The 25,762-nt window shown below is 40.5% G+C and overlaps 1 protein-coding gene across 1 annotated transcript; it reads right to left on the minus strand.

The window, feature by feature from the left end:
• Positions 1–2,263: 2,263 nt before the first annotated feature.
• On the minus strand, positions 2,264–24,172 carry ORC1 (origin recognition complex subunit 1). The gene is made up of 17 exons (XM_063106538.1): positions 24,103–24,172; positions 23,323–23,422; positions 22,553–22,680; positions 20,476–20,654; positions 18,805–19,123; positions 14,479–14,854; positions 13,365–13,469; positions 12,607–12,805; positions 10,448–10,545; positions 9,756–9,857; positions 9,191–9,362; positions 8,481–8,588; positions 8,048–8,197; positions 7,242–7,361; positions 4,528–4,697; positions 3,884–3,971; positions 2,264–2,458 (listed from the first exon to the last, which is right to left on the minus strand). Exons 2-17 carry the CDS (start codon positions 23,415–23,417, stop codon positions 2,264–2,266), a joined length of 2,604 nt encoding a protein of 867 aa, XP_062962608.1. The 5' UTR covers positions 23,418–23,422; positions 24,103–24,172.
• Between the last annotated feature and the right edge of the window lie 1,590 nt (positions 24,173–25,762).

A 25,762-nucleotide genomic window follows, 5' to 3' on the forward strand; every position in this document is an offset into this window, starting at 1 on the left:
TCTTTTCCTATTCAACCCTATGTTTGTAAGTTTCACCCAAATGGATATCTGTACTTTATCTAGTTGTTTTTTTCCTTTCTGTATGGTAATACATACTATGAAAATAAACAAGTCACTTTTCCAGTGGCTTGCCATTACAAACAATGCTATGAACATTCTTGTATTCAACTCCTGATGTACATATGTAAATTTCTCCAGGGTATATACCTAGGAATGGCATTGCTGGCTCACAGGATTTCTTGCTCATAGGATTTTCTTTTCCAAACTAAATATTACCAAATTTTCTCCAAAGAAGTCATTCCAAGTTCCATTCCCATCAGTGGGAAATTTGGGTTCCAACTGTTCCATACCATCATGGAACGGTTTTCTAAGAGATGTGAGATGGTTTTGGTTTGCATGCCTTTTACTATGTTTCCATTTTGTTGGTCATTTGTCTTTCTTCTCTGGGTTTTCTTTCAATTAGACAAGTCTTTAAAATAGTATGACATTTACGCTCAGTCATTATATGCAGTTAAAAATATATACATGAATATATACATATTTTTGCTGAACTACTTGAGAATTAGTTGCAGATATTATAATTCTTCACTCATAAATATAAGGGTACTTCAGAAAGTTTGTGTGAAAATTCATATTATTTAATTCTATTTTTCCACAAACTTTTTTTTGTTTTGTCTTTTTCATGACCGGTACTCAGCCAGTGAGCGCACCGGCCATTCCTATATAGGATCCGAACCCGCGGTGGGAGCGTCGCCGCGCTCCCAGCGCCGCACTCTCCCGAGTGCGCCACGGGCTCGGCCCTCCACTAACTTTTTGAAGTACTCCCATATTTAATCATGAATCAACTAAAAAAGTATTCTACATAAGCACAGATTTATCACTCATGAAATTTTAACACATAATACCATTATCTAATATGAATATAGTTCATAATGTTTATAATTGTTTGTATTTCTTAAATCCAGGACCCAATCAAGGTTCATACATCACATAGTTTTCATTTCTCCATTCTCCTGCACATCTCCCCTCCCACTCCCCAAACCTTTCGTCTAGAATAGTTCCTCCATGTTTTTGGGTGTGTGTGTGTGTGTGTGTGTGTGTGTGTGTGTTGTGATAATATTCTCACTTAGAACATGTGTGTGTGTGTGTGTGTGTTGTGATAATATTCTCACTTAGAACATATCCTCCTTTCGTCTAGAATAGTTCCTCCATGTTTTGGGCTCTGTGTGTGTGTGTGTGTGTGTGTGTGTGTGTTGTGATAATATTCTCACTTAGAACATGGTGTTGATAACACCAAGGTCACAGGTTCGGATCCTCCCATACCGGCCAGCCGCCAAAATTAAATAAGCAAATAAATAAATAAAATTTTCAGTGAGTGGAACAGTTGCTTTGCAGAATATTTCTGCCGCAATTTGGATTTGATAATTTCCTCATCTACAGATTCAGACCAAACATTTCTGGCAGGACAAATTACATGAGTGAGGTTGTGTTTTTCTCAGTGCCTCTCTAGGCTTTAGATGTCAGTTTGTACTGTTGTTGGTTTCCATATAAATATTAGAATTAACTAACTAGAAACCCTGTCAGTATCCTGATTGGGATTGATTTGTACCTAGAGATTAATTTTATATTTCTATTAGATTTATTCCTGGGTACCTTATTTTTACTGTGCCATATAAATCTTTATGTATTTTGTATTTAAAGATTTTTTAAATGATAAATGGTACCTTTTTAAAATTAACATTTTCTAGCTATTTGTTGCTGGAGATTACTTGTCACTGTTATTTCCAGCAGTTCTTTTTTTATAAACAAATTATTTCATATTGTTCACAATTTAAAAGATACATGATGACATATAGTGCAAAGACCTCCTCTAACCCCTGACCATAGCCATCCAATGCTTTCCTGGAGGTAACCAAAGTCTTACATATTTTTCCAGAACTATTTTATACAGATAAAAGTGTATTGTGTACATATATTCATATACATGATATGCTACAATTAAATAAATGGCAGGGCTAGTAACAGAAATAAAAGTCAGAGGGAGGGCCTATTGTAGGAAGGGCAGTTTGGTTTTACAGTTTGATGTCTGTCATGACTATAAACTTTCTAAACACTCTGGAAAAAGAAAATTATTTAATGGAAAATCCCAAAATGCATGACAGCCATTTCCATTCAGTATACTTTGCTACAATTCCAGTGCTTAGAAAAAGGAAATTAGGTTCTTTAAAAAACAGCAGACCCCAGTTCTTTTCTGGAAGCCCTTTCACTCTTCTTTCAGGGCATACAGCACATCATCCTGGCTGACATTGAGCCGCACACGAAGGAGCAGGTCGTTCCTGCTGGGCTCCATGAGGAGGAGGCGGCAGGACCCCAGGCGAGAACACACAGCCATGGTCTCTGACATGGTGGGGTATGGCAGTCCCTCCATTCTGCACAGTGCCACATGTTGGCTGTATATCTAGACACGAAAAGGAAAACAAAGGTTAAGAGGAAAGGCAGTCCTGGGTATGTATCTGATCACCTATTTCTTCTTTTGGGAAAATCAGATACTTGGTACCCAGGATATCAAACACTACAGAAGGCATCAATGGGTGTCCCAGTGATGCACGAATGCAGAGGCAGCGTGGAATACTAGCCCTGGAATCAGAAAACAGTAGGTGTGGGAATCCAGGTTCTACCATTTACCCAAATATGCAGCCCTGGACAAGTTACTTCACTTTTTTGAGCTTCAGTTTTATCTACAAAATGTACTGCACATTCCTCCTGAGTTAATGGATACAAAATGATTAGTAACTGTCACTGTTATACAAAGAGTCCTGGTCTTCAGGGGCGGAGAGTTCCTCAATTGAGACTATCAGAATTCAAGTTAGATTTTGTTACCAAGGCACTTTCATTATCAGATACAGTGAGCAGATACCAAAGCATGATGCTTGGAAAAGCACAAAGGCCCAGAGAGAAAACTGAATAAAGGAATAAAGGGAGGCAGGAGGACAGCTGAAAAAACATATTCCTACCCTAAAGCTCCCCAAGAGACCAGGCAAGTCTGTACAACTTGTGGTTACTCTCTATTCTACATATTTTTGAGTCTGTCCTCCCAGCCAAGATTGGGAGGTTGTCAGGAACAGGGATATTAACCAATTGAGCTCGGGGTTCATGGCGCTGCTGGCACACTGGATGTTCAGGAAATGTTTACAAAGTAAAATGAAAGTCCTTCTCTGTGAAGAGCTGTCTTGGTTCAAAAAGGAGAACAATAATGGGCAAAATGTGACCAGCAACCAAATGTTTATAAAAGATCTTAGGACCAACCCATTAAAGAAGAAGCTGAAAGGAGAAAATGTTTTCCTGACCCCTCTATGTTAGTTAAATAAGGTTGTCTAAAACATACACACAGACACACAGTTTCAGGTACACATGCATAAACACCTTTAACAATTCATCTTCTAAGGCAGCCAATACCTACTGACACCAGTCTTAAGTGAACTACTAAGACACAAGCCCTAATGATTCCTTTTACTTGATCTAATTGAAACTATGCTGAAATAGTGTTGGGGTTGATCTGTGTTTTGTTTTGAAAGATGGCCTCCTTCTGAAAGCCTCGTTTCCACTGCAACACTAGCTGGGGAATAACTTTGTCTTGTTTGTCTCACACCTTGAACAGTGCCTGGCACATAGTAGATCTTTAATCCAACATGCAGAAACCAGTTGCTAAGGTCTCTTCTGCAACTCAATAAAATATCACATAAAAGTAGGTGCTGGTCTGATATTCTTTAACATGGTCAGGGTGACAACAAAAGAGACAAATTGTTACACAGATTGAAATTTCTACATATTTTAAAAGCCCCAGACCAGAATCTACAAGGATTTGAATAAAGGAGATCATTACCTGTTGAAATGTTGCTTCCTCCAGTCCCGATCGACGGAACTCTGCAAGGATGGCTCTCAGGAAGCCCTGTTCCAGAATGGAGGCATTTCTTAAAGGAAATGAGGAGATGTGAGTTCTTATAAGTGGCTGTACCACCAACCGAGAAGAAAGCCAAACTAAGCTTTTCTGCGTCTTTAGGGAAGACAGAAAAAACGGGAAAATACTTTCTTGTATATTATTTGGCAAGGTTCTTCTCTCACCCGGGTCTCAAGCTGATATAGAAAAATGCCACTTTGGAAGTGAGAGAACATAGCAACTACATCTGGAAATATACCAGTACTTCAGAAATACCTGCACCCTCATTTCATGAACTGAGTGCATCATTCAGTGTGGGAGAAGTAGCTGCCTCCTCCTTGTTCCCATAGCACTATTACTCACAAAATACCCACCATATAGCTCAATAAATGGCATATATTCTCCTATTAACCTAGGTTTATGGTTCTGTCTCCCTGACTAGACTATGACCTTAAGAAGAAGAACTGCGTCTTTAGTAAGTGCAGGTTGAATGAGTAATAGCTTAGAAACGGAGGTGTTTCCATGGCCTTCCCAGGCTGTGGACCTCTCCACTGGTCTTCTGGAAAGGTTCAGGAAGCGGAGCATCTTACTTGATGGCAGTGATGTATGACGATGAAAACATCTCATCCACAGCTTCCATTAAGTGGGCTACAGTGACCAGGCCAGGGGAATCAGGCTTCTGGTGGGAGAACTCGCAGATTTCTGTGGCACGCCTGCAAACGTCCAGGCAGCGTCGTGCGTCTCCAGAGAGGGCTGCTACCTACAAGAGGGAATATTTTATTCCTGTGATCCTCTTGCCATCTTAGTCTAGGTGACAAACCAATAGATTCTGTGTTCAGGTACAAAACAAAGACGGTGATGGGAGTGAATTTGAGCTTAAAGTCGAGTACTTAGCCTTGGGCGGGAACCTTTTGTAAGTGGAGGAATAAATTATATATTATGCATGGGATTCTAATCTTTAAGTCCAGACCTTTGTCTTGGTTTTATGGATAACCCCACAATGGAAAAGATGGAAATTCTCAGCTTTATTTATTATTCAGGAAATGAAATCTAAAAGAGATCCTTCACCCAAGATTATTGTTGAACCATCTGGAAACACAGGGGTTCTTGTTCCTTCCATGGAGGGAGAAGTGTGCCCCCAGAAGCAGCCAGCCAAGGCCAAGAGGCTACGGTGGAGCCTATCTGCAGAGACAAGAGAAAAAGCGAGGGCCCACCCAACATGGATGCTAATAGGAGACCCCGCATGAACTTGGAACTACAAGTTCCTCCACCACAGCCTCAGTATGCGGGGGAATGGGACTCTTCACGCAGAAGGGACAGCAAGAAAAATTGCCTGTTTTGACCTTGGTGCTAGGTGGGTTTGGGGTTAAAAAAAAAGCAACTCTCTGAGTTCTTGCAACCACAAGCCCTCACATGGATTTGTGGCCCAAATTTATATTGCGTCTCCTAAAATCCTCAAGTGGAAAATTTTATTTTAAAAATGGTAACAGATGGCAGTGCCTCTAAGTAACTGACAGAAGCCAAAACAAATCCTAAATGAACTCAGTTCAACCCAGGCCTTGATTAATTTTCAGATAAAGGAAAATGATCATATACTAAAAATAAAATAAGAATCAAGACACAAAAACAAGGAAACAAGGCCATATATATGCATGGGAACCAGCAGAATCAAACAGATATCAGAATTAGATCCACAAAGACTTCAGATATAATTATAATATACAGAATATAAACTAGGTATGTTTTCTTATATGTAAAGAAATAAAAGAGAGGTTTGAAATTATAAGCAAGAGTTTTGAGTAAAAATGCCATTCAAATTTGATGCCTTCTGAATCTCATTAAAAAACCAAGAATGCCTAAAAGGAAGGGAAGCGTCTAGAGAAGAGTAAACAATTCTGGAGTTGGAAAGAGGTAGAAGAGTAATGGTTGACTTAGCAGACTAGAGAAAGCCTTATCCTAAGCCAGTAGTGAGGAATCCAAGAACAAATCTAAGTTGCATTAAAAATCTTCAAAATGCTCAGGAGTTAGTGGTACTGGAACCGAAGGTAAAGGGGGATGTTTGGCTAAAATAAAGAAGATGAGTTGAAAAGTAAGAAAACTTGAGAAAGTTAAGAAATTGACTTTAAGATGCTCTAGATCAGGAGTCAACAAACTATGGCCCACCACCTGTTTTTGTAAATAAAGTTTTATTGGAACACAGCTATGCTCATTCATTTACATACTGTCTATGGTTGCTTTTGTGATGCAAAAGCAAAGTTGAGCAGTTGCAACAGAGACCATTATGGACCACTATGGCCTACAAAGCCTAAAGCATTCACTACTGGTCCTTCACAGAAGTCTTTTGACTCTTACCCTAGATCCTTCCTCTATTTCATACTGTTTGGTAAACATTAGGGCTACTGAAGGAGGGAGGCTCTATAAGAAAATTCAGGGCCTTGGTAATTTGTACTATTCTCATAAAACTCTGCCCTGGAGATTATCCCTCTCCTATCAAGGCAGAAGACCAGAGGTTTATTCTCAAGCAAGGATAAACAAAAAGTCTCTGGACCCAGGGACACTACGTATTATTGCAGGAGTGGGGGTGTCACTTGCCAAAAATATGATAACTATATACATGCTGAAATTGAAGACCTCCACCCTCCGTGGTACCAGCCCACCTCCATCACTCCCAGAACACTGCCCTCTAGGCAGGAGGTGGGAAACAAATACTTAACTCACTCTGTTCCTCAGTAGCCCCAGGGACCAGTCTGTGGGGGAATCTCAGTTAACATCCTCCTAGTGAACTTGGAGGATGTAGGCATCCAGGACCTAACACCTACCCTGGAGTGTGTACCTTGCTAGGCACATTATAGACATGATCTCATTTAATTTTCCCAATGACTCTATGAGGTAACTATTGTTACTCCCATTTTCCTGAGAAGAAAACTGAGGCTCAGGAATTTCTAAGTAACTTTACTATAACTTTCCACGTGCCTACTAAGCGTTAGAGCCAGAATTCAAACCAGGTTTGTCTACCCGCTACACTGCCCTTTTCGTTACACAAAACTGCCCGCTCCCTTAATCAGCTAAGGTTAGTTTGTATGTAAGCCCACAATATTGATGACGTTCTAATCAATCATACAAAAAGGTTAAGAAATTTTTCAGAATTTTGTCTCTTTTTTTGGTATTTATTTTTACAAGACTTCCTAAATTTCTCTTCATCCCCAGAGAACCCAGCACAGGGCCCCCACACCCAGCAGGCACTCAGCAAAGACTTGCCAACTGGTTTGTAGGTGCAGCTAGGAGCTATGTGAAGGTGACTTACCTTTCTGGCTACCAACTGGATGGCATCATCTTCAAAGGCCTTTAAATGTTTGAGTCGGGACCCTAGGATCTGCTGCAGCTGGCTGTGGGTATAGGGCTGGAAGGACATCCTGGTCAGACCCTGGGGAGCCAAGATGACAGGGAAACAAGATCACTGCTTGCCATTGATTGTTCAGGTGGAAAGTCACCCTCAGGTCCCCAAACCTGACTCCCAAGTTATATATGACAATTTATACATTTCATCCCAGGACTACCACTGCTTTCAGCTGCTGCTGTTACTGACAATGTCCAGTGGAATCCTGCAGGGCACCTTTTTGCTACATCAGAATCCTTTAGAAGTAGGCAGAAACAGGTGCGCTGATGAAAGTGGGTGGGAGGATCTTGGGATCTGTGCTAAATATTGCCACAGCACCAGCTTTGCTTATCATGCTTTTCATGATTTGATGTTATGCTTCCTGCTGAACTGCAAGGCCCGTGAGGCAGCCACAGCATTTGCCTGGTTCACCGCTCTACTCCAAGCACCTAACACTCCCTGGTAGGTGGTAAGTGCTTAAACATTTTCTTAAATAATTAAACCTACAGGGCTCTGTGCAGCTTAAAAGTACACAGGTAGCAGAAAACCAAAAGGATATGATATTTGCAGAAAATCATGCAGTGGTGATATATTTCATTCCAACATAGAAATAATAAGCACTTCAGCAATAGCATTTCTTAATTTTCCGTTTATTTTAGTTTTCATTTTTGCAAAACTCCTTGGCCCAGCTTATGGATCTTTAAGAACAGGACGAGAACTGCCTTAGGACCTACCAGTCGGCTTGACACCCGGTTCATCATGATTCGCTCGGGCAGGTCCATTGTGTTGGCAATGGTCAGGACCACAAGCCGGGCCTCCTTGTGAGTGGGCCAGTCAAAGAGATTGTACATTACATCTTGTTTGTGAGTCCACAGAAGGTCGAGCTGCCAGGAAAAAAGAGAGAGATGTAGGGTCCATCAGAGAAAACTAGCCAGGGCCCAGAGTGAAGCCCTGTCACCACTGTGCTAGCTGTGTGCATTTCCCAGGTCACACCACCACACCAGCAAGGACAGCAATGGACACATGCCTCTCACCACCAGAGACTGGGTGAATGCTCAGATGAATGCAGAAGGGAGCCAGGACTTTCCTCCCACCTGTATTTGCTCCTGGAACATTACAGCAAGCACTGCTGTTTTGTCTCCTGTCCTCCTCCCGTGGGCCCCTCACCTCATCCACAAGCAGGACAGTGGTCTCTTGAGGGGACCCTTGGGCGCGGAATCGCTTTGCCAGAAGTTCTGCCGCGTGGTTAGCTGTTGCCTTTTGGCCTGTTAGCTTCTGCATTAGGGAAAAACAATTGTGGTAAACTGTAAGGACTTTACTCCTCTGGGCTTAAAGTTAAATCTCTAAATAGAGGAAGCTATTAAGTTTGAGGACATCAGTATCCTATACTCTGCCTTCCTCTGTAGTCTTGACCTTAACCTGGAAGGACAAGAGAAGGCACTAAAAGAGAAGATAAAGTCTGTGTGTTTGAAATACAAATGAGTCACAGGCTGGTCCCAGAAGCCCCTTTAAAATCAATATTACACAATTGTATAAGGACATTACCTGTTCCAAGGATAAGAGCTAATGAATGAAAGAGCGAGGTTCACCCTCTGTTCTACCTCACCTTTTTCCCCTAGTTTGCCACACTGCCACCATGGGCTAAGGTGTTCACCATGTTGGTAAGCACTGGCTTCCAGTCATTCCTTATCCATATCCTAGACTTTAAGGTCCTTAAAGGTAAAAATTCTGTATTCCTTGCCCTTGCTACCTCTATACAAAGAACAATGCCTGATGTATCATAAACGTGTGAAATACACACAAAATTAAGTATCTTTCCTTTTTCACGTGCCACTAAGAAATGGTATTTTTCCAAAAGCCCCAACAGCTTTGCCTACCTGCAAGATTTGCACATAGACTTGGTGGGGCTCCGTCAGCTTCATGCCATTGACCTCAATGTATTGAAAGGGAGGAACATGACTTGCTTGGGCTGCCTGCTGCAGACAGCGTATCACCTCATGCACAGTGGCAGTCTTCCCTGTCCCAGGGACACCGGAGATGTACATGCACCTACGGCAAGAAGGGAGGACCCATGGGCTAGGTCTGTGCCAGCCACCTCATGCAATAATCTGTTAGGACTGGGGGAAGGAAACAGACCCCTGAAATGTGAAGGTAGGTACAGTAAGGACCATCCTTGGAAGCTAGTCAGTGTAGGGCTTGTTTATATAGAACCATTCATTCCATAAGCAATGATGTATGCAAACTGACTACCCAAAGGCCAGTTTCAATTTTTCTGCATGTCAGAATTTCTATTGCTATAGAATTACTTTGGCAATAAAAGCTGCAGTGGTTTTGTCTATTCGCCTGACTGGGGAAAGATGTCTGGCTGAACTGTAACACCTGAAGTGAAAAACACCAGGGCCTTCTTCCCCAAACTCTCTTGCTGGCCGCAGCATGACTCACCCTCCAGTACGGTCAAGGAGTTTGCTTTCCACAAAGTTGTAGATATCTTGAAATTCCTGCTCCCGACAGGGAAGAGACTCAGGTATAGCAGAAACATGTAGCCTACAGTTGATGGTAAATGGGAGAAAAGGAGGACTTTAGAAACATTTCACCATCTACTCAGTAATAAATGGAAAAGACTTGTCTATAGCATCTACATGAAAATGCAATCTCAAATGCAAGGGCATGCTTTCATTCTCTAATCCCTCCATTTGGCCTCATAATCCTTGGCCTCCCTTTCTCCACTCAAATCACCTAACTCCGTGGTTCTAACCACAGGAGTTTCCCCAGATCACATGGGTGGACCTCATCCCACAAGAGATTCTGATACACTTGATTTCTGGCAAAATCTAGACTTACATATTTTGAAAAAATCCCCATGTGGTCCTAAAGGGTACCATAATCGAGAAGCAGTGTCCTGACTAATCATCTTCTATCCCTGAGAAAATGATGGCAGTAATCTAGAAGGTTACTTCCCCTACAGCCTGTCCACATTAGCTCACCCAGCATTCATTCTACATTCCACATACATTCATTTTACTCTCTTCCTTTATCGTGCACACTGCTGACTACAAATGACTCCTGTTGCATGTGAGTGAAAGCAGAGGTCCCATCATTTCTGCCTATCTGAAAGTGGCCCAAGAGCCTAGTACCTCAGCCGGGCCTCCTCCAGCACACTGGCTGGCTCCTGGGCAGCTGGGTTCCGGCTGCGGATCTGGGGAGTGGCACGACATGGTGTTCTAGGCTTGGGCTGCATTCATAAAAGAGAACATAATTCAGAAGGAAAAAGCAAAGCAAAACATCACCCAGGACACATCAGCAAATTTGATTCATGCTATGTGATAAGGGGAGAGAGGTGGTAAATTCCTTAGCCCCTTCCTGTGGAAAGTACCATGATTCTCCCTGTCTCACCTCACATTATACATACAATTTGTTCATAGTCTAAACATGGTTTCTTTTTTCTAAGTTCCTTACAGTCTCAGGATTTGAAAACAATGTCAATCCGAGGAAAGAATGGATAAAAGTATGGATTAAATACTATTACTTTTTGTTTTAGTTTTGGCAGCTGGCTGGTACTGGGATCCAAACCTGTAATCTTGGTGTTATAAGGCTGCACTCTAACCAACTGAGCTAACCAGCCAGTCCTGTAAATACTATTTTAAAGTAAAATATTATCTTGAAAGATAAGAAATTAACTCTCTGTCCAAATACAGGGTAGAAGAGGTGGCATAAACTGGATTTGATTTGTAAGATCTTTTTCTGTTTGTTTGAAAATATCCAAGCTTTAGCATAGGACTTCCACAATCCATGATACAGTACTTGAAGAAACCTTCCACTCCAAACCCAGGGTCACTGCTCAGTCTACAGGCCAACAGGCTTATTCTCTTTTCTTCCTTGCTACTAGCTTGCTAAGGCAGGCCTGCTACTGCCACCCTCATCATCATGGTGTTTCTGCAAAGTGTCCCCTTCTGTGGGGGCATTTCCTTTTACCCACTCCTGCTTCCAGCCTGGCTATTGAGTGATAATCTCTCCACCTCTTCCTCAGGCAAAAACACTTAGACCCTGTCTGTTGAGAAGGTTTTACATCCAAGGTCCCAGGTTCAATCCCTATACCAGCCAGCCACCAAAAAAACAAAAAACAAAAAAACCAAACAACAGCAACAAAAAATAAATAAATAAAAGGTTTTATATCTATCAATTTCGGAGAAAAGAGGAAAGGAATAACAAATCCTTACTGAGAAGGTATCAAGAAGCCTGGTGGACTTTTGAAATTCTTTTTATTATGCTGAAGATGCCCCATACCGTCTATCTCTTCTTTTGGGTGGGACTCAGAAGATGACATCAAACCAGAACAAAGGTGACATTTTTGCATATTTGAGGAACTCCAGGTAAGATGGCCTCTAGGCCAAATATAATCTATTGGATTCCCTTCCCAAGAGGTTTTTCTGTGACTTCAACCTGAGTCCAGTCACATCTTGGTATAGAAAAATGGAGATCAGCTTTAGAAAAAGTCTTTCAATTAAGCTTTTCCCAACTGTGTGTGTTCCAAAGAACAAGATGCTCTATCAACTTAAGCTGTTTAATCCAATCATTTCTCAAACACAGCTGAACATGAGAAGACCTGTTTTTCTTTTCTTTTTTTTTTTTTTGTCTTTTTCGTGACCGGCACTCAGCCAGTGAGTGCACCGGCCAGTCCTATATAGGATCTGAACCCGCGGCGGGAGCATCGCCGCGCTCCCAGCACCGCACTCTCCCGAGTGCGCCACAGGCTCGGCCCAAGACCTGTTTTTCTTAATACCTTTTAATGTTTTGCTAAAGCTCCACAGGAAAAAGAAAAGATGTCAAATTTATCTCTTCCTTCTATCTTACTGTTATACAATTCATTATCCACACATACATAGTGCTCCCAGTTTCTCGGGTGTATCGAGTGGGACAACAAAACCCACAGCATGGCTCATCAGCCCTGGATTCAATACCCACTGAGCACTGATTACACACAAAGCTCTCTGCTAGTGCTCTTTGTGGGAAATGCCGAGATGAGGAGTCAGTTTCTGTACTTCCCTCAGGAAGTTTGGTTCTTTGGATTCTGTACCTTAAAAGGAACTTGAATTCAAAAAATCAGTCTAATGGATTCATTTTCAGTCCTAGGATTCACTTAGGTCCTATCCTCCATGATATTCCAAGAAGAATGGCTTTGAGTATGACAGACCTGTACTTAAAATCTACACACAAACTGTGTGACCTCAGCACTTGTAACTTTTAAGCTGGGAGAGGGATGCTTCACTGGAAAATAAACTTAAAAGAAACTTACAGTTTTCTTTGGTGTCTTGGAGGGGGCCTGCAAGGATGACTTCAAGGAAGATTGTAGGATTCTGGACATACTTCTGCGTGTTCTCCTTGAAAGGGGTAGTGTGGAAGCCTCTTCCTCCTCACTGCTAGAGTCTGAAATATCTGCTGCTGCTAGTAGAAACTCTTCCTCTTCTTGGTCTCTTTTATTATCACCTAGAAACCTGAATGGCGGGCACATATTATTTTCTAATATTCAGTGTTCAAGTTTAAATAAGAAGGTCAGTGTGGATTAGAGGTCTTATAGTCTCTCCTTCAATCAGGCAATATAGGATTCATTCCACCTCTTGAGCGTTTGCTACTGAGACACTCTGCTAAGGGCATTATTTATATTATCTCATTAAACCCCTCAACAACTTTGTACATTATTATTCCTATTGTATAGATGAGGAATTGAGAGGCTTAGAAAGGTTAAGCAACCCTCCCAAGGTTACACAAACATTAAATGACAAAGCCCAGATTCAAATCCAGGTCTGTCAGAACCAAAGTTCATGCACCCCACACCCACCACCAGTATTGCTGGGCACGATGGTTATGGGGCTATGAAAGCCGCCTGAGCCCAGGGCAGTGTTTCTTGCCCCTTTTAAACTATGACATTTATGTGAAACTTAATTCCAGAGATGCTGGTAAAAGGTTAATTTCAATGAACTGGCAAATAACAAATATTTTATAGATGTCATAGATGGCAGCAATGTTTTTCTGCCTGCCAAGGAGCAGTCTTACCGAAGCTGCTGCTTAATACGATTCAAAGTCAAGAGAGAACTCTTTCTGCAGATACGATGGGAAGTAGAGGCAGCTTCATTCTGAGCTTGTGGTTCTTTTGCCTGCCTGCAAGATATCACAGTGAGGTTATGGGAAGCAGTTTTGAGCACCAGGGTTGCTCAGCAGGTACTAGAAGATAGCCAGGTTGCCTGGTTGGCTCCTATTCCTTTGCCAGTATTTTGGAAAGAGCTAATTACACTTTGCTATAAAAAAGTTTATATTCAAAGCTTGACTCAAACCCAGAAATCAAAGTTTGCCTAAAGTTAATCATTTAAATCAGACTCACCACCTCCCCAACTACAGACCAGAACATACTAATTCCAGGCAGTTTCTTGTCCTTTTGTTTCTGATGCATCTATGAATTTACTCTCCACCCAGTCTCAACGTTAGCAGAAATGCAGCTGTGTATTTATAGGCGAAAAACACTGAAATGTATGATTTCAGGCCTGTCACATTTTTATTTTGTACAGTCCATTATCTACAAACATTATCTGGTGTCAAACTGCAAAGTTTCTTCTAGATGCATTATTTTCTTGTATTACATGTATTTAAGAAGTTTCCAGTTTTAAAAAGACAACAAAACACTGATTTTAAAAAACAACTTAAAATATGGCAAAGAGCCACAGCAAGTAATGAAATCCAGAACTGTGAAGAAATGCAGGTTTGGGAAATTATCATCTATATCAGCCATCTCTAAATGACAGTTGGGCATATCAGAATCATCCCAAGAGGATTTCAAAGCACAGATTCCTGGGCCCAATGCTTGCAGCCTGACTCAGTGATTCACTGGAAAAGCTCCCCAGTGATTCTGTGACATAGGCTTGCAACCTACTGGTCTAACTTTTTTTTTTTTTTTTTTTTTTGTCTTTTTCGTGACCGGCACTCAGCCAGTGAGTGCACCGGCCAGTCCTATATAGGATCCGAACCCGCGGCGGGAGTGTCGCCGCGCTCCAAGCGCCACGCTCTCCCGAATGCGCCACGGGCTCGGCCCCTGGTCTAACTTTTTTGACTATGACCCACATCATGTGAAGGATCTCAATTTGATCTGTGGGAACAGAGTAATGTCCCTGGTCACCTGTTTTTGATGTTTTCTGGTTTCAGAACCACAGAAGGCACCACTGAGGACCTCCGTCCCCGCCTCATAGGGCTAAGTCTTCTCTCTTCACACATCTCTGTGGTTTTCAAAGCTGGGATTCGGGTTCTCAGGATCACGTGACATTCAGGTGTAGCCGCATTATCATCCTTGGTACAAGAGAGTCGAACCACCGCGGTTTTCTCTGGGGCTTTCAGTGCTGGAGACAAGGTCTCAGTTCTGTCAGAGTGAGCCCTCTTAGAAGGTGAGGTGACCTCAGAGAAGGCCACTTTCCGTTTAGTTCTTCCTGGAGAATCCAAGGAGGCACATGAAGTCTGCTGGGACATCCTTACAATAGGTGTCCTAGGAGAACCTAAGTCCAAGAGAAATTACCATAGACAATGTGTGAATTTTATACCTAGCAATATGTAAACTCCCAATCTCATTATAGTTAAACGCATCCACTGAGGTTATACAATGACATGAGTTATCTATATTTTGAATTATTCCATGCTTTATTTTTCCAGGCCAGGTAGCTCTAATCATTTTTCATCTCTCTCCTAAATTTCACAAGTGATTTTCTTAGTTATAACGGTAAGTCAACTTTTAAGTCAGCTATTGTGGATAAAGGCTTAGCAATCAAGTTTCCCCACAATAATACACCAGAAAAGTGGTCCTCAACCAGGAGTGATACTGCATGCCCTCCACCCAAACTCAATGGCATTTGAACAAATTTATACTAGTGATACCTGAGTAACACCAAGCCTACACTTTTCTTAACCCAAATGCTATCTGCCAGTAGAGATAAGAGGGATTCCTGGGGGCAGTCAGCACAGAACCATGTGGATCTGCTCCTCCCTCACCAGAATCGCAGGCAGCAAGGACCCCAGCCATTCCTTCATAGATATCAACTGAGCTGTTAAAATGGCAAGGTATGTGCCAGGTGCTAGGAGGAAAAAGAAGTTGAATGAAACTCAATCCTGGTCCCAATAAGCAAGACACTCTAGTCTACCAGGGCAGATGACGTACATGAGTGTCTATTATGTGAAGTAAAGTAAGTGTCCAAAGCACCTAAGTGCTAATAAAGATGGGTTTTGAGGTAGACCTTGAAAGAAAGGTAAAATTTCAACAAAGTTGAAAGGGGAAGGAGAGGAGACTTGAGGAGAGTATAGGAGAGATGGATGTGAGCTATGGCAGGAGGCAGGAGAGCCCTGGGCACTTTAGTAATGGCACATAGAGTGTGGGGAGCAGCTGCAGGTCAGTCTAGAAGAGTTCCCTAGTGCCTGTGTGTCAGTCTTCACAGCAGCTTTATTTATAGTCACCAAAAACTAAAAACATCCCAAATGTCCTTAAATTGGGAATGCACAACTGGTGGTGAATCTACAGAATGGAATACTACTTGCAACAAAAAAGAAAGGAATTACTGACAAATCCAAGAACACAGGTGACTCTCAAATGCATGAAGCTAAGTGAAAGGAGTCAGACTCAAAGGCTACATACTACAATTCCAACTATGTGACATTCCAGAAAAGGCAAAACTATAGAGCCAGCAAACACATCAGTGGTTACCAGGGGCTAAGGGAGGAGGGAAGGGTGGTTGACTTGTAGCAGAAAGAGGCACAAGTGAATTTTGGGGTGACAGAAATGTTCTACAGCTTGATTACTGTGATGGTTATGCAACTCTATGTATTTGTAAAGACTTAAAGAACCATACACTAAAGAGAAATTTTACTGTATGTTAATTATACTTCAGTAAATCTGACTTTTTAGTTATCTAGGGCTAGATCTTAGAGGTCTTTGAAAGCAAAGCTAAAAATGTTCAGTTTTTTTAGTAGATATGAGGGTAACATGTCTAGTTTAATATAAAAATGTCCCAATGTCCTGGCCCCTGTCATACATCAATTTCTCATCATTCTGTCAAAATAATTCACATAAAATGTTTTCACCTTATCTTCCCTCCTCTAATTATGTAACTGTATGTAATAAGTATAAATTTTTTGCTCTTTCAAAGTCCTACATACTCAACAGTCAAAAAATATTTATACTGCAATAATTTTTGAAGGTGATATTACAGATTTACATTTAGCTTCTAAAACACATATGGTACTATGGAGCTAGCAAGATTACAGATAACTTACACCTAAATAACTTGGTACATATATAAAAAGTTCAAAAGGACTAATGACACATAACAGGATGAGTTCTTGGAATGGCCATGGAGTGAGCTTCAGCAAAAGAAAAAGCAAGTGGGAAAAGAATATATCTGGTATCCTATCCTACTGGGTAAGAAAGAATTAAAAATACAAATATTTGTATATAGGTACACAGGTATGCATATATATCTGCTGATTTTCCAAAAGAAAACAAAGATAAACAAGAAAGTAATAAAGTTAATTACCTATAGGAGGTGGGGTAAACAGGGTGAGAGAGTAATGAAAAGAGCAGGGCTTCTCTGAGTACATTTGTTTTAAGTAGCTTTGACTCTTTAACTGTGTTAATGTGTCACATGTTTAAAAAATTAAATCAAAGATGGGAAAAGCCCTGAAATTAAAGACAAACAGAAATAAAAGAACCAAACTATTTTACAATGATCAGAAGAAAAAAAAATTAGTCAAAGTAACTTTACTCAGCAGAATATATTCTAAAAGCATAAAGAACTGCAAATAAGTTTTGAACTTTACTTGGTGAGTTTACTGTTAGTAGTGCTGTTGCTACAGCAACTGTGAAACTATTTTGTGTGTATCAGTATTGTTCCTAGGAACCAGGGTTCTTCTTGAAGAAGAGAGACATAATTATGGAATATGGGGATGAGGGGAAGAGCCCTGTAGTACAGATTAGAAGTATCAGTATGAATTCAAGAGTTTTAAAATGTATGTATTTCCTGGCTCTTCCACTGACGATCTAGAAGCAATGTCACCTCAGTAGCAGGGCTCTTAAACAGCTGATTCCAGGGCTCAACATCACTAATCCTTAGGGAAATACAAATCAAAACCACAATGATGAGACAGCATGGATGAATATAGAGGACATTATGCTAAGTGAAATAAGCCAGGCACAGAAAGACAAATACCACATGATCTCACTTATATGTGGAATCTGAAAAAAAGTTAAATTCATGTAAGTAGAGAGTAGAATGACAGTTACCAGAGGCTGGGGGTGGGGAGGTGGGGATGGGAGCGAGGGATTGGGGAATTGCTGGTCAAAGTGTACAAAGTTTCAGCTAAAGAGGAGGAATAACTTTTGAGATCTATTATGCAGCAGAGTAACTATAGTCAATAATAACGTATATTTCAAAATAACTAAGAGTACATTTCAAACATATCACCACAAAAAATGTTAAGTGAGGTGATGGATGTGTTAATTAGCTTGATTTAACCATTCTACACTGTATACACTTATCAAAATATCACATTGTATCCCATAAATGTAATACAATTATACCTTGTCAATTAAACATATTAATTTTAAAAATTTTATTGAATAAAGAATGTTTAAAAAGAAAAAAAAGAAGAGAAAACCCACCACAGTGAGATACCACCTCATAACTATGAGAATAGCTATTATCAACAAAAACAGAAAATAACAAGCACTGGTAAGGATATAGAGAAATTGATACCCTTGTGCATTTTTGGTAGAAATGTAAAATGATGCAGCCATTATGGAAACAGTATGGCAGTTCTTTAAAAAATTAAAAATAGAATTATCATATAATCCAGCAATTCCACTTCCGGGTATATATCCAAAAGAATTGCAAGCAGGATCTCCAAGAGATACGTTACACTCGTGTTCACAGCAGCATTATTTGCAATAGCCAAATGTGTCCATGGATAGATGAATGGGTAAACAAAATGTGATCCACAAATACAATGAAATATTATTCAGCCTTTAAAAAAAAGGAAATTCTGACACATGCTACAAAATAGATGAACCCTGAGGACATTAGTCTAAGTGAAATAAACCAGTCAGAAAAAGGACAAATATTGTATGATTCCACTTATATTAATCATCTGGAGTAGTCAAATTCATAGAGACAGAAAATAGAATGGTAATTTCCAGGGACTGGCGAAAGGGGCAGATGTGGAGTTATTGTTTAATCCGTGCAGAGTTTAAGATTTCAAAGATGATGGTGATGGTTGCACAACAACGTGAATATATTTAATGCCACCTAAAATATGATTAAAATGGTAAAATGCATGTTATGTATATTTCAAAATGTGTCCAATCAGTACCTGGCCCACTGATGCACGAACTCAATACTGTCACATGAATTTATATTTTATCATATTCCTTTAGCCCCAGTATTGCCCCTGTGACCCATTTCACACTTACTGCCAAGCTCCAGCCTCTTTCTTGCCCTTGGGGTGATGGGATGGGTAGGAGTTTGGTGAGATTTGGAGGCAGAATGCCTTGATTCAATCCTTTTGACCGCATGTTCCACGGTGGTCCAAGAAGGGTTTCGTAGGCTCTTAGTCTTGGCTCCCTTGGGCTTCTGGCACTTGGGGCTGCCCTCTTGTAGTTTATCTAACTCTGCAAATAGCTCTGGGGACAGCGGTCTGAACTTCTTTTCATTCCAGGATTGTTTCACAAAGAGTGTCTTCTCATTTTTCAGGTGCATAGGTACCACTTCATCTGGGGCTAAAGCTATTACCTGAATTTAGGGAGTACAGGTAAACAGAAAGAGATGAGGACCAACAGCCAAGAAATAATCCATCAGAGCTATGATTAAAAACCACTTAAGTCCACACCTGTACCAGGAATGTTACTTTTTCAATCTAAAAAGGTACAGACATGGCATAGCATATTGATAGAAAAACACATAAGGATAGTTAATGTTTACTGAGCATTTACTTATTTAATCATTAATGGCTTTAAAGATGTCAATGAAATATAAATTATTCCTTTTGTTTCAATTTTTATTATTTTTATTTTTTCATTTCATTTTTTAAATGTTTATTGGCTTCACCTTTTAATTCTTATTACTATCACCCTGGTTCAAGTACACTCCTAGATTATTTCCAGTCTCCTCCTAACTAATATCCATACCCTGCAATGCTTTCTTTTCCAGTCCATTCTATTTACCCATGCCAAATTCTACCACAAAAACTTCTCTGAACATGCTCCTTTGCTCAACATTCAATAATGGCTCCCCACTGTAATATGATCAGACTATTTAAACCAATTTTTCAAAGCCTTCTAAAATCTGGTCTCATCTTACCCATAGAGTGCTCAGTACTCCTCAAAATGGCCTTCCGTCACTAGTGGAGCTGGGCTTGTCACTGTCCTGCTCATTCCTGCTCATTCCCGCTCATTCCCACCATCATGATCCTGCCCGCACACCGCCCCCCGCCTTTCCAAATACACCCATCCTGCTACTTCAACTTCTGCATCTGCCTTTCACTCCTTCAGCTTTCTCTCCTTCACTCGTTTAACTCAGAGATAAATTATTATAGTCATGCCAGACCAGAGTTTCCCTGCCCTACCATTGAACCAAACACCATACATCCACATTCACATCACAATCTACTCCCATTTTGGGGGCCTGGAGTAGCTCCGGGAATAACCCATATATTTAGTCTCCAAACCAGTGTCACACTACAGCCTACAAACCAGCAGTTCATTAGCATCTGATTTATTACAAAATCCCACAACACAAATTTGCCTGTAGCAACTAGCACTCTTTGTACTGCTTCACTCAAGGTGAAGTCCTCATCTAAGCCAGTGTAGTCAGCCTCACAATGCTATATGCCTCCCACAGTCGTAGCTAAAATATATCTTCCCACTGAGATACATTTGCTAATTCCTGCTCATCCCTCAGGTCACAACCTAAATGTCATTTCCTTCAGGAGGCTCCTACTATATGGTATGCTCTCAATAAATATTTGTTGAGATGAAAATTTCCCACAGGGTAAATTAGAACCAGTAATATTTTGAGGTCATACATTTTTTGAGGCAGACAGAAATAAGCTTCAAGATAGAACCAAGGACCAAGGCACCACCTACCCGAACAGGGCCAATGATGGTCTCGGCATTAATTTTGTCATTGCAGGCAGGGTAATCATACCAGAATATCTCCTGTGCAGCAGGTTTCCGGCCCAACAGATGCTGTTTACAGACAGGGATTTCACAGAATCGGATAAACCACTGCACTTGAGCACGTTTCTTAGAATAAGGGTCAGAATCTAGGTGGGAATAGGAAGAAAGGGGAAAGTTAAGAAAACATGATGTGCCAGAAACTGCCTAAGCCCTTGATGTATATTATCTCTCATCCTCATAATAACCCTACGAGGTAGGTACTATGACTATCCGCCTTTTACAGGCAAATAAATCAAGTTACAGGGACCTTATATAATATGTCCAAACAGGACCAACAAACAGCAATCTGACTCTACCCCACATCCAGGCTCTTCTCACGTCGCTCCACTTCCTAATGATGCTATCAGAAGACAAAGGAATTACAAAAGGCATTTGAGAGGAGCTACTCTAATCACAGCCACTGAACAAGTCATCAGTGGACAAATCTTGCAAATCAGTGATTATAAAGAAGTTATCAATGAAGAGCAAAACAAAAATCCTAGCAAGAGTTAGAGCACTAACCACTGAGATGACTTCTGGCAAAATGTAAACTTGCAATCTTCAGCTTTATCATTGTAACAATGCCATTAATGTCACTCCTTACCAACATTAGCTCCAAGTGGAAGGACATACACTCATCAGTGCCATCATCAGCATCATCATCACCACCTCTTCCTTCTTAGCTCTCTTCAGAGACTGAAGCCATCCAATGGAGCGCCACATGATTCTAAAATCTATACACAAAAGCCCACCTTTCCACTGATGTGCTCCCCCTAGTGGATAGTAGTTTGATGAGGTTTTCCTCCATACTGGTCAAATATCCCTCCCATCTGTGTATACTAGTCCTCCCTTACTGCATGGGGATAAGTCCCAAGATCCCCAATAGATGCCTAATAATACTGAACCCTATATATACTATGTGTTTTCCTATACATATATATTGTACAGTGTGGATGTGCTAAACAAAAGAATGATTCACATCCTTGGCAGGACAGAGCAAGATTTTGTCACGCTACTCAGAACAGCACACAATTTAAACCTTATGAATTGTTTATTTCTGGAATTGCCCATTTAATGTTTTCAGACCATAGCCAACCATAGGTTACTAAAGCAGCAGAACCACAGATAAGGGGGGACTACTGTAATGTAAAACATTTTTATCTGCTGACTCGGTTTCTTCTCTTAGGCATACAAACTGCCACAGGACTATCTATCATGTCATTCCTCTCCTATCTCCTGGAAGAGGCAGTTTTGTGTAGTTTCAAATTGCTGCCTTTCTTCATAATCCTTTTGGAGCTCTGCCCCAATCCCACCTTTTGGTGCCCTTCTCTTTTTTTGTGGAGGGTCAGAAGCTCAACAAATCAGCTGAGTCTTTGAGTGTAGGCTTGTAGGCTCTGGTTAACGCTGCCTTCCCTTTTGCTCCTCCAGCCTTGGGCAGTAGTGGCTTCCTGCAGTCACTGATCTCTGGGAAATGTCACCTTTTCCTCCAGCCTTTACAACACTTATACACAAGTCCCTATGGGTAAAACACCTAAAATATTTTTGTTTTCATGACTGAATACCAACTGACACACCTTCCCAATCCAACTTACCTCTTCCCTTGTAAAGAGCTTGCACTTGCAAAATTTATTACTAACTTCCCCATGCCAAAATTAAAGGACTCATCTCTATCATAGTGCAAATCACCTATTTCTTCCTTCTCCCTTCCTCCCAAATTCATCCTTTTTCTCCATCCTGAAAATCCTACCTTAATAATCATTCTTACCAACTCCTAGAAATAACAGAAAAGCTAAATTCTTGAGACCTCCAATTCCATTTTACCAATTACTGCTCTGGAGAGTGAAGAAGTTTTCTAGATGGAAGAGGGTACAGCTAGTGCTTACATGACCCCATGTCAGAGTCTCAGGTGCTCCGCTTGTTGCCGTGAACAGAGGAATCAGCAACCTCCCCTCTTCCCCATTTCCCAATCATTCAGGAATGGTTTTCATTCCAGCCCCAAACTCACCATCTTCAAACAACCCAATCAATTTAGCAACATATGGGTTTTCATCATCATCCCCTTCAATCAATACAAACTGTCCAACTTGGATGTGCGTCTCAGTCGAACAGCCTTCTATTTTTACACACATTTCTCTAGGAAGTAACACAGAAACATGTTAAGAAATCACTCGGGCGGGACCAAGCTCTTCAGATCCTCTGGGCAAAAAGGAAAATGCTCTCTAACCAGAATATCCCCTAAATAGTGTCTCTCCACTGACCAACTCTCCTACTGGGAAACCAATTCACCCAGTTATATGTAAGAGCAGAGAAAATGGACTGCACGAATTGTTTTCACATGAGTGATGAATCTGGAGGCCTTAATATGAACTCTAACTTCTCTCAGTTATTGACAAAGAACAATAAAGACTTCCCAAGGCTGGAAAGCTGCCCAATAACAATATCAAATTGTTGAAAGATCTCTAGGACTGGGAAGGAAAGAGTAACAACATCTATCATCTTGTTATCATGAAGAATTACACAGAACTCACCTTAAATAAATATGACATTATCATACATATCAAATTTTATTAACCCACCATAACTTCACCCCATCATTAACTGCTATATTTATACTACCATCATCTTAGATCAGACAAAACTCTTCCTTACAATTAATTTATATCTACTGTCCCTCAATCCTCAATCTGTAATAACTAGAACAGGTTGGATACAAGTAATTAACAGTTTAGCTTGAGAAGCTATATTTTCAGGACAACCAAAGGACCCCTCACTCACTTGTATGTTTGGTAATGCAGTTTTCGATCCAACAGTGGCCTGCCAACCCACGAATAAGTTTGTCTGGTCTTCAGCCTTGTGGAGTAGTACGCCATGGCTCCTGTGAGAAAGTCCTTAACTCTGAGTTACTATGACAATGCTCTGATGGATTCTAAGACATTGTTAGTCTGCCTTCAATGAGTTCAGCATTTTTTTCTGCCCCTGCTATATTCCCACACATTTTAGACTTAGAAAACATTTTCTTTAAGGAAACAGTCAAGCTCTGTGAAGATTAAACATAAGTAATTTAGTATCATCTGTATATGTCTTGTGCTATGTCTTATCTCTTCCCATCCAGGGAAACAGGAGGGTCAATATGTAAGGAAAGAAATTATAAATGTTAGAAGTATTTACTAGGAACAAGGAACAATAGATGTGAAACAACAATATGAATTAAAAGACAGTGATATAGTAGTTGTAAATGTTGACAGGACACTTATAATCCAGGTAGGGATAAAATATAAATGCAGTAAAGGACAACTAATAGTGCAAAGAGCCCAGAGAAACTACTGGAAGTTAGAGGACCAAGTCTTGTAGCTGTTTGGAGAGGAAGGGCTTCCTAAAGGGGTTTCCTGGGCTTAATATTAAATAAGTAATAGATACTGATAAGATGGAATAAAATGAGGGATTCCAAAGGAAGGAGGGAGAAACATGCAAGCAGCATTTGGGGGAATGGCAGTGGGCTTTATCAAGTGTGTCACTCCACTTATATTAAAAAAAAAAATTATCAGTGTTACTAACCTGTACTGCTCCGGCAGTTGGTAGGGGTATTTTTCTCTGTAGCTGATAGGTCCCAGATATGAATACTGTGAATAGCTACCAAAAAAAAAAAAAAAAAAAATGCTTGTATTAAAGTATATAGAAAAAAAGACATTTTTAGTGACAAAACCAGAAATGTGAATGAAAAATCCAAGCATAACCCTCTTTAAAATTCGGAAACTGCAATTTATTAGTCCTAATAATAATGCCAATCAATTACCGTAAGGTTAAGTAACTTAAAAATTAATAAACCTCTCCTCTGAATTCCATGCTTTTCTTATGGAGCTAAAACTTGGCAAAACTGGGGTTGAAAAGAAAGAAAGAAAGAAAGAAAAAAGAGAAAATCCAGTCTGATAGAATTACTCTGTTACACAACATGGATGGACCTTGAGAGAATTATATTAAGTGAAACGAGTCAGGCACAGAAAGAGAAATACCACATGTTCTCACTTATTGGTGGGAGCTAAAAATTAATATATAAATTCACACACACACACACACACACACACACACACACACACACACACACACACACAAAACAAAACGGGGGGGGGAGAAGAAGACATAACAACCACAATTACTTGAAGGACATTGTTAGGGGGGGAGGGAGGAGAGGGAGGAGGGAGGGAGGTTTTGGTAAGGGGCAACAATAATCAACCACAATGTATATCGACAAAATAAAATTAAAAAAAAAAAAAAAGAATTACTCTGTTACTTTTTTTTTTTTTGGTGGCTGGCCAGTACAGGGTTCCAAACCCTTGACCATGGTGTTATAACACCGCACTCTAACCAACTGAGCTGGCCAGCCAGCCCATGAACTGGTTTTTAAAATCGTCAGGACAATACCAAGTATGGTGAGGATGGAGAGCAGCCAGAATTTTCACACACTGCCAAAGGACATGTAAATTGGTACAACCACTTCAGAAAACTGGCAGTATCTACGAAAGCTAAACATATGCATACCCTGTGATCCAACAATTCCAACAGAAATAAGTACACATCATCAGAAGACATGAACCAGAATGTTCATAACAGCACTATACAGCAATGAAACTGAACCAACTACAACTGCACACAACAATATGGAGAAAATCTCACAAAATGATACTGAGCAAAAGAAATCAGATATCAAAAGAATACATACTACATTAATTCTATTCATATTAAGTTCAGAAATAGGCAAAAGTAATCTGTTATTAGACGTCAGAATAGAAGTTAACCTATGTGACTGTAAGGGGACACAGCAGGGAGAGGGGTGCTTTTCTCAGGATGCTGGACATTTTTTGTTTCTTGATCTGAGTGCTATCTATATGAGTATGTCCTCTTTAACAAAACTCATTGAGCTGTATATTTATCACTTGTGCACTTTTCTGTACTATGCTATTCAATGAAAAGTTCAATGAAGAGTTCAAAAAGCACTCTTGCTTAGCCCTCAGCATGTGATATCCTACATTGCCACGGTACTCTGTAGAGAGTCCCCACCAAGATGACTCTCACCATATGTGTCCTCTGGACCATGGACTTCCAGCCTCCCAAACAGTAAGAAATAAATTTTGTTTCTTCGTAAATTAAAGAAAAGAAAAGCTCAAAAAAAATTAATCAGGAGTCCTTCTGAAGAGGTAGCATAAGGAAATCACAGCAG

Source organism: Cynocephalus volans, chromosome 8 (genome assembly GCF_027409185.1).
Source record: "Cynocephalus volans isolate mCynVol1 chromosome 8, mCynVol1.pri, whole genome shotgun sequence".
NCBI lineage: Eukaryota > Metazoa > Chordata > Mammalia > Dermoptera > Cynocephalidae > Cynocephalus > Cynocephalus volans.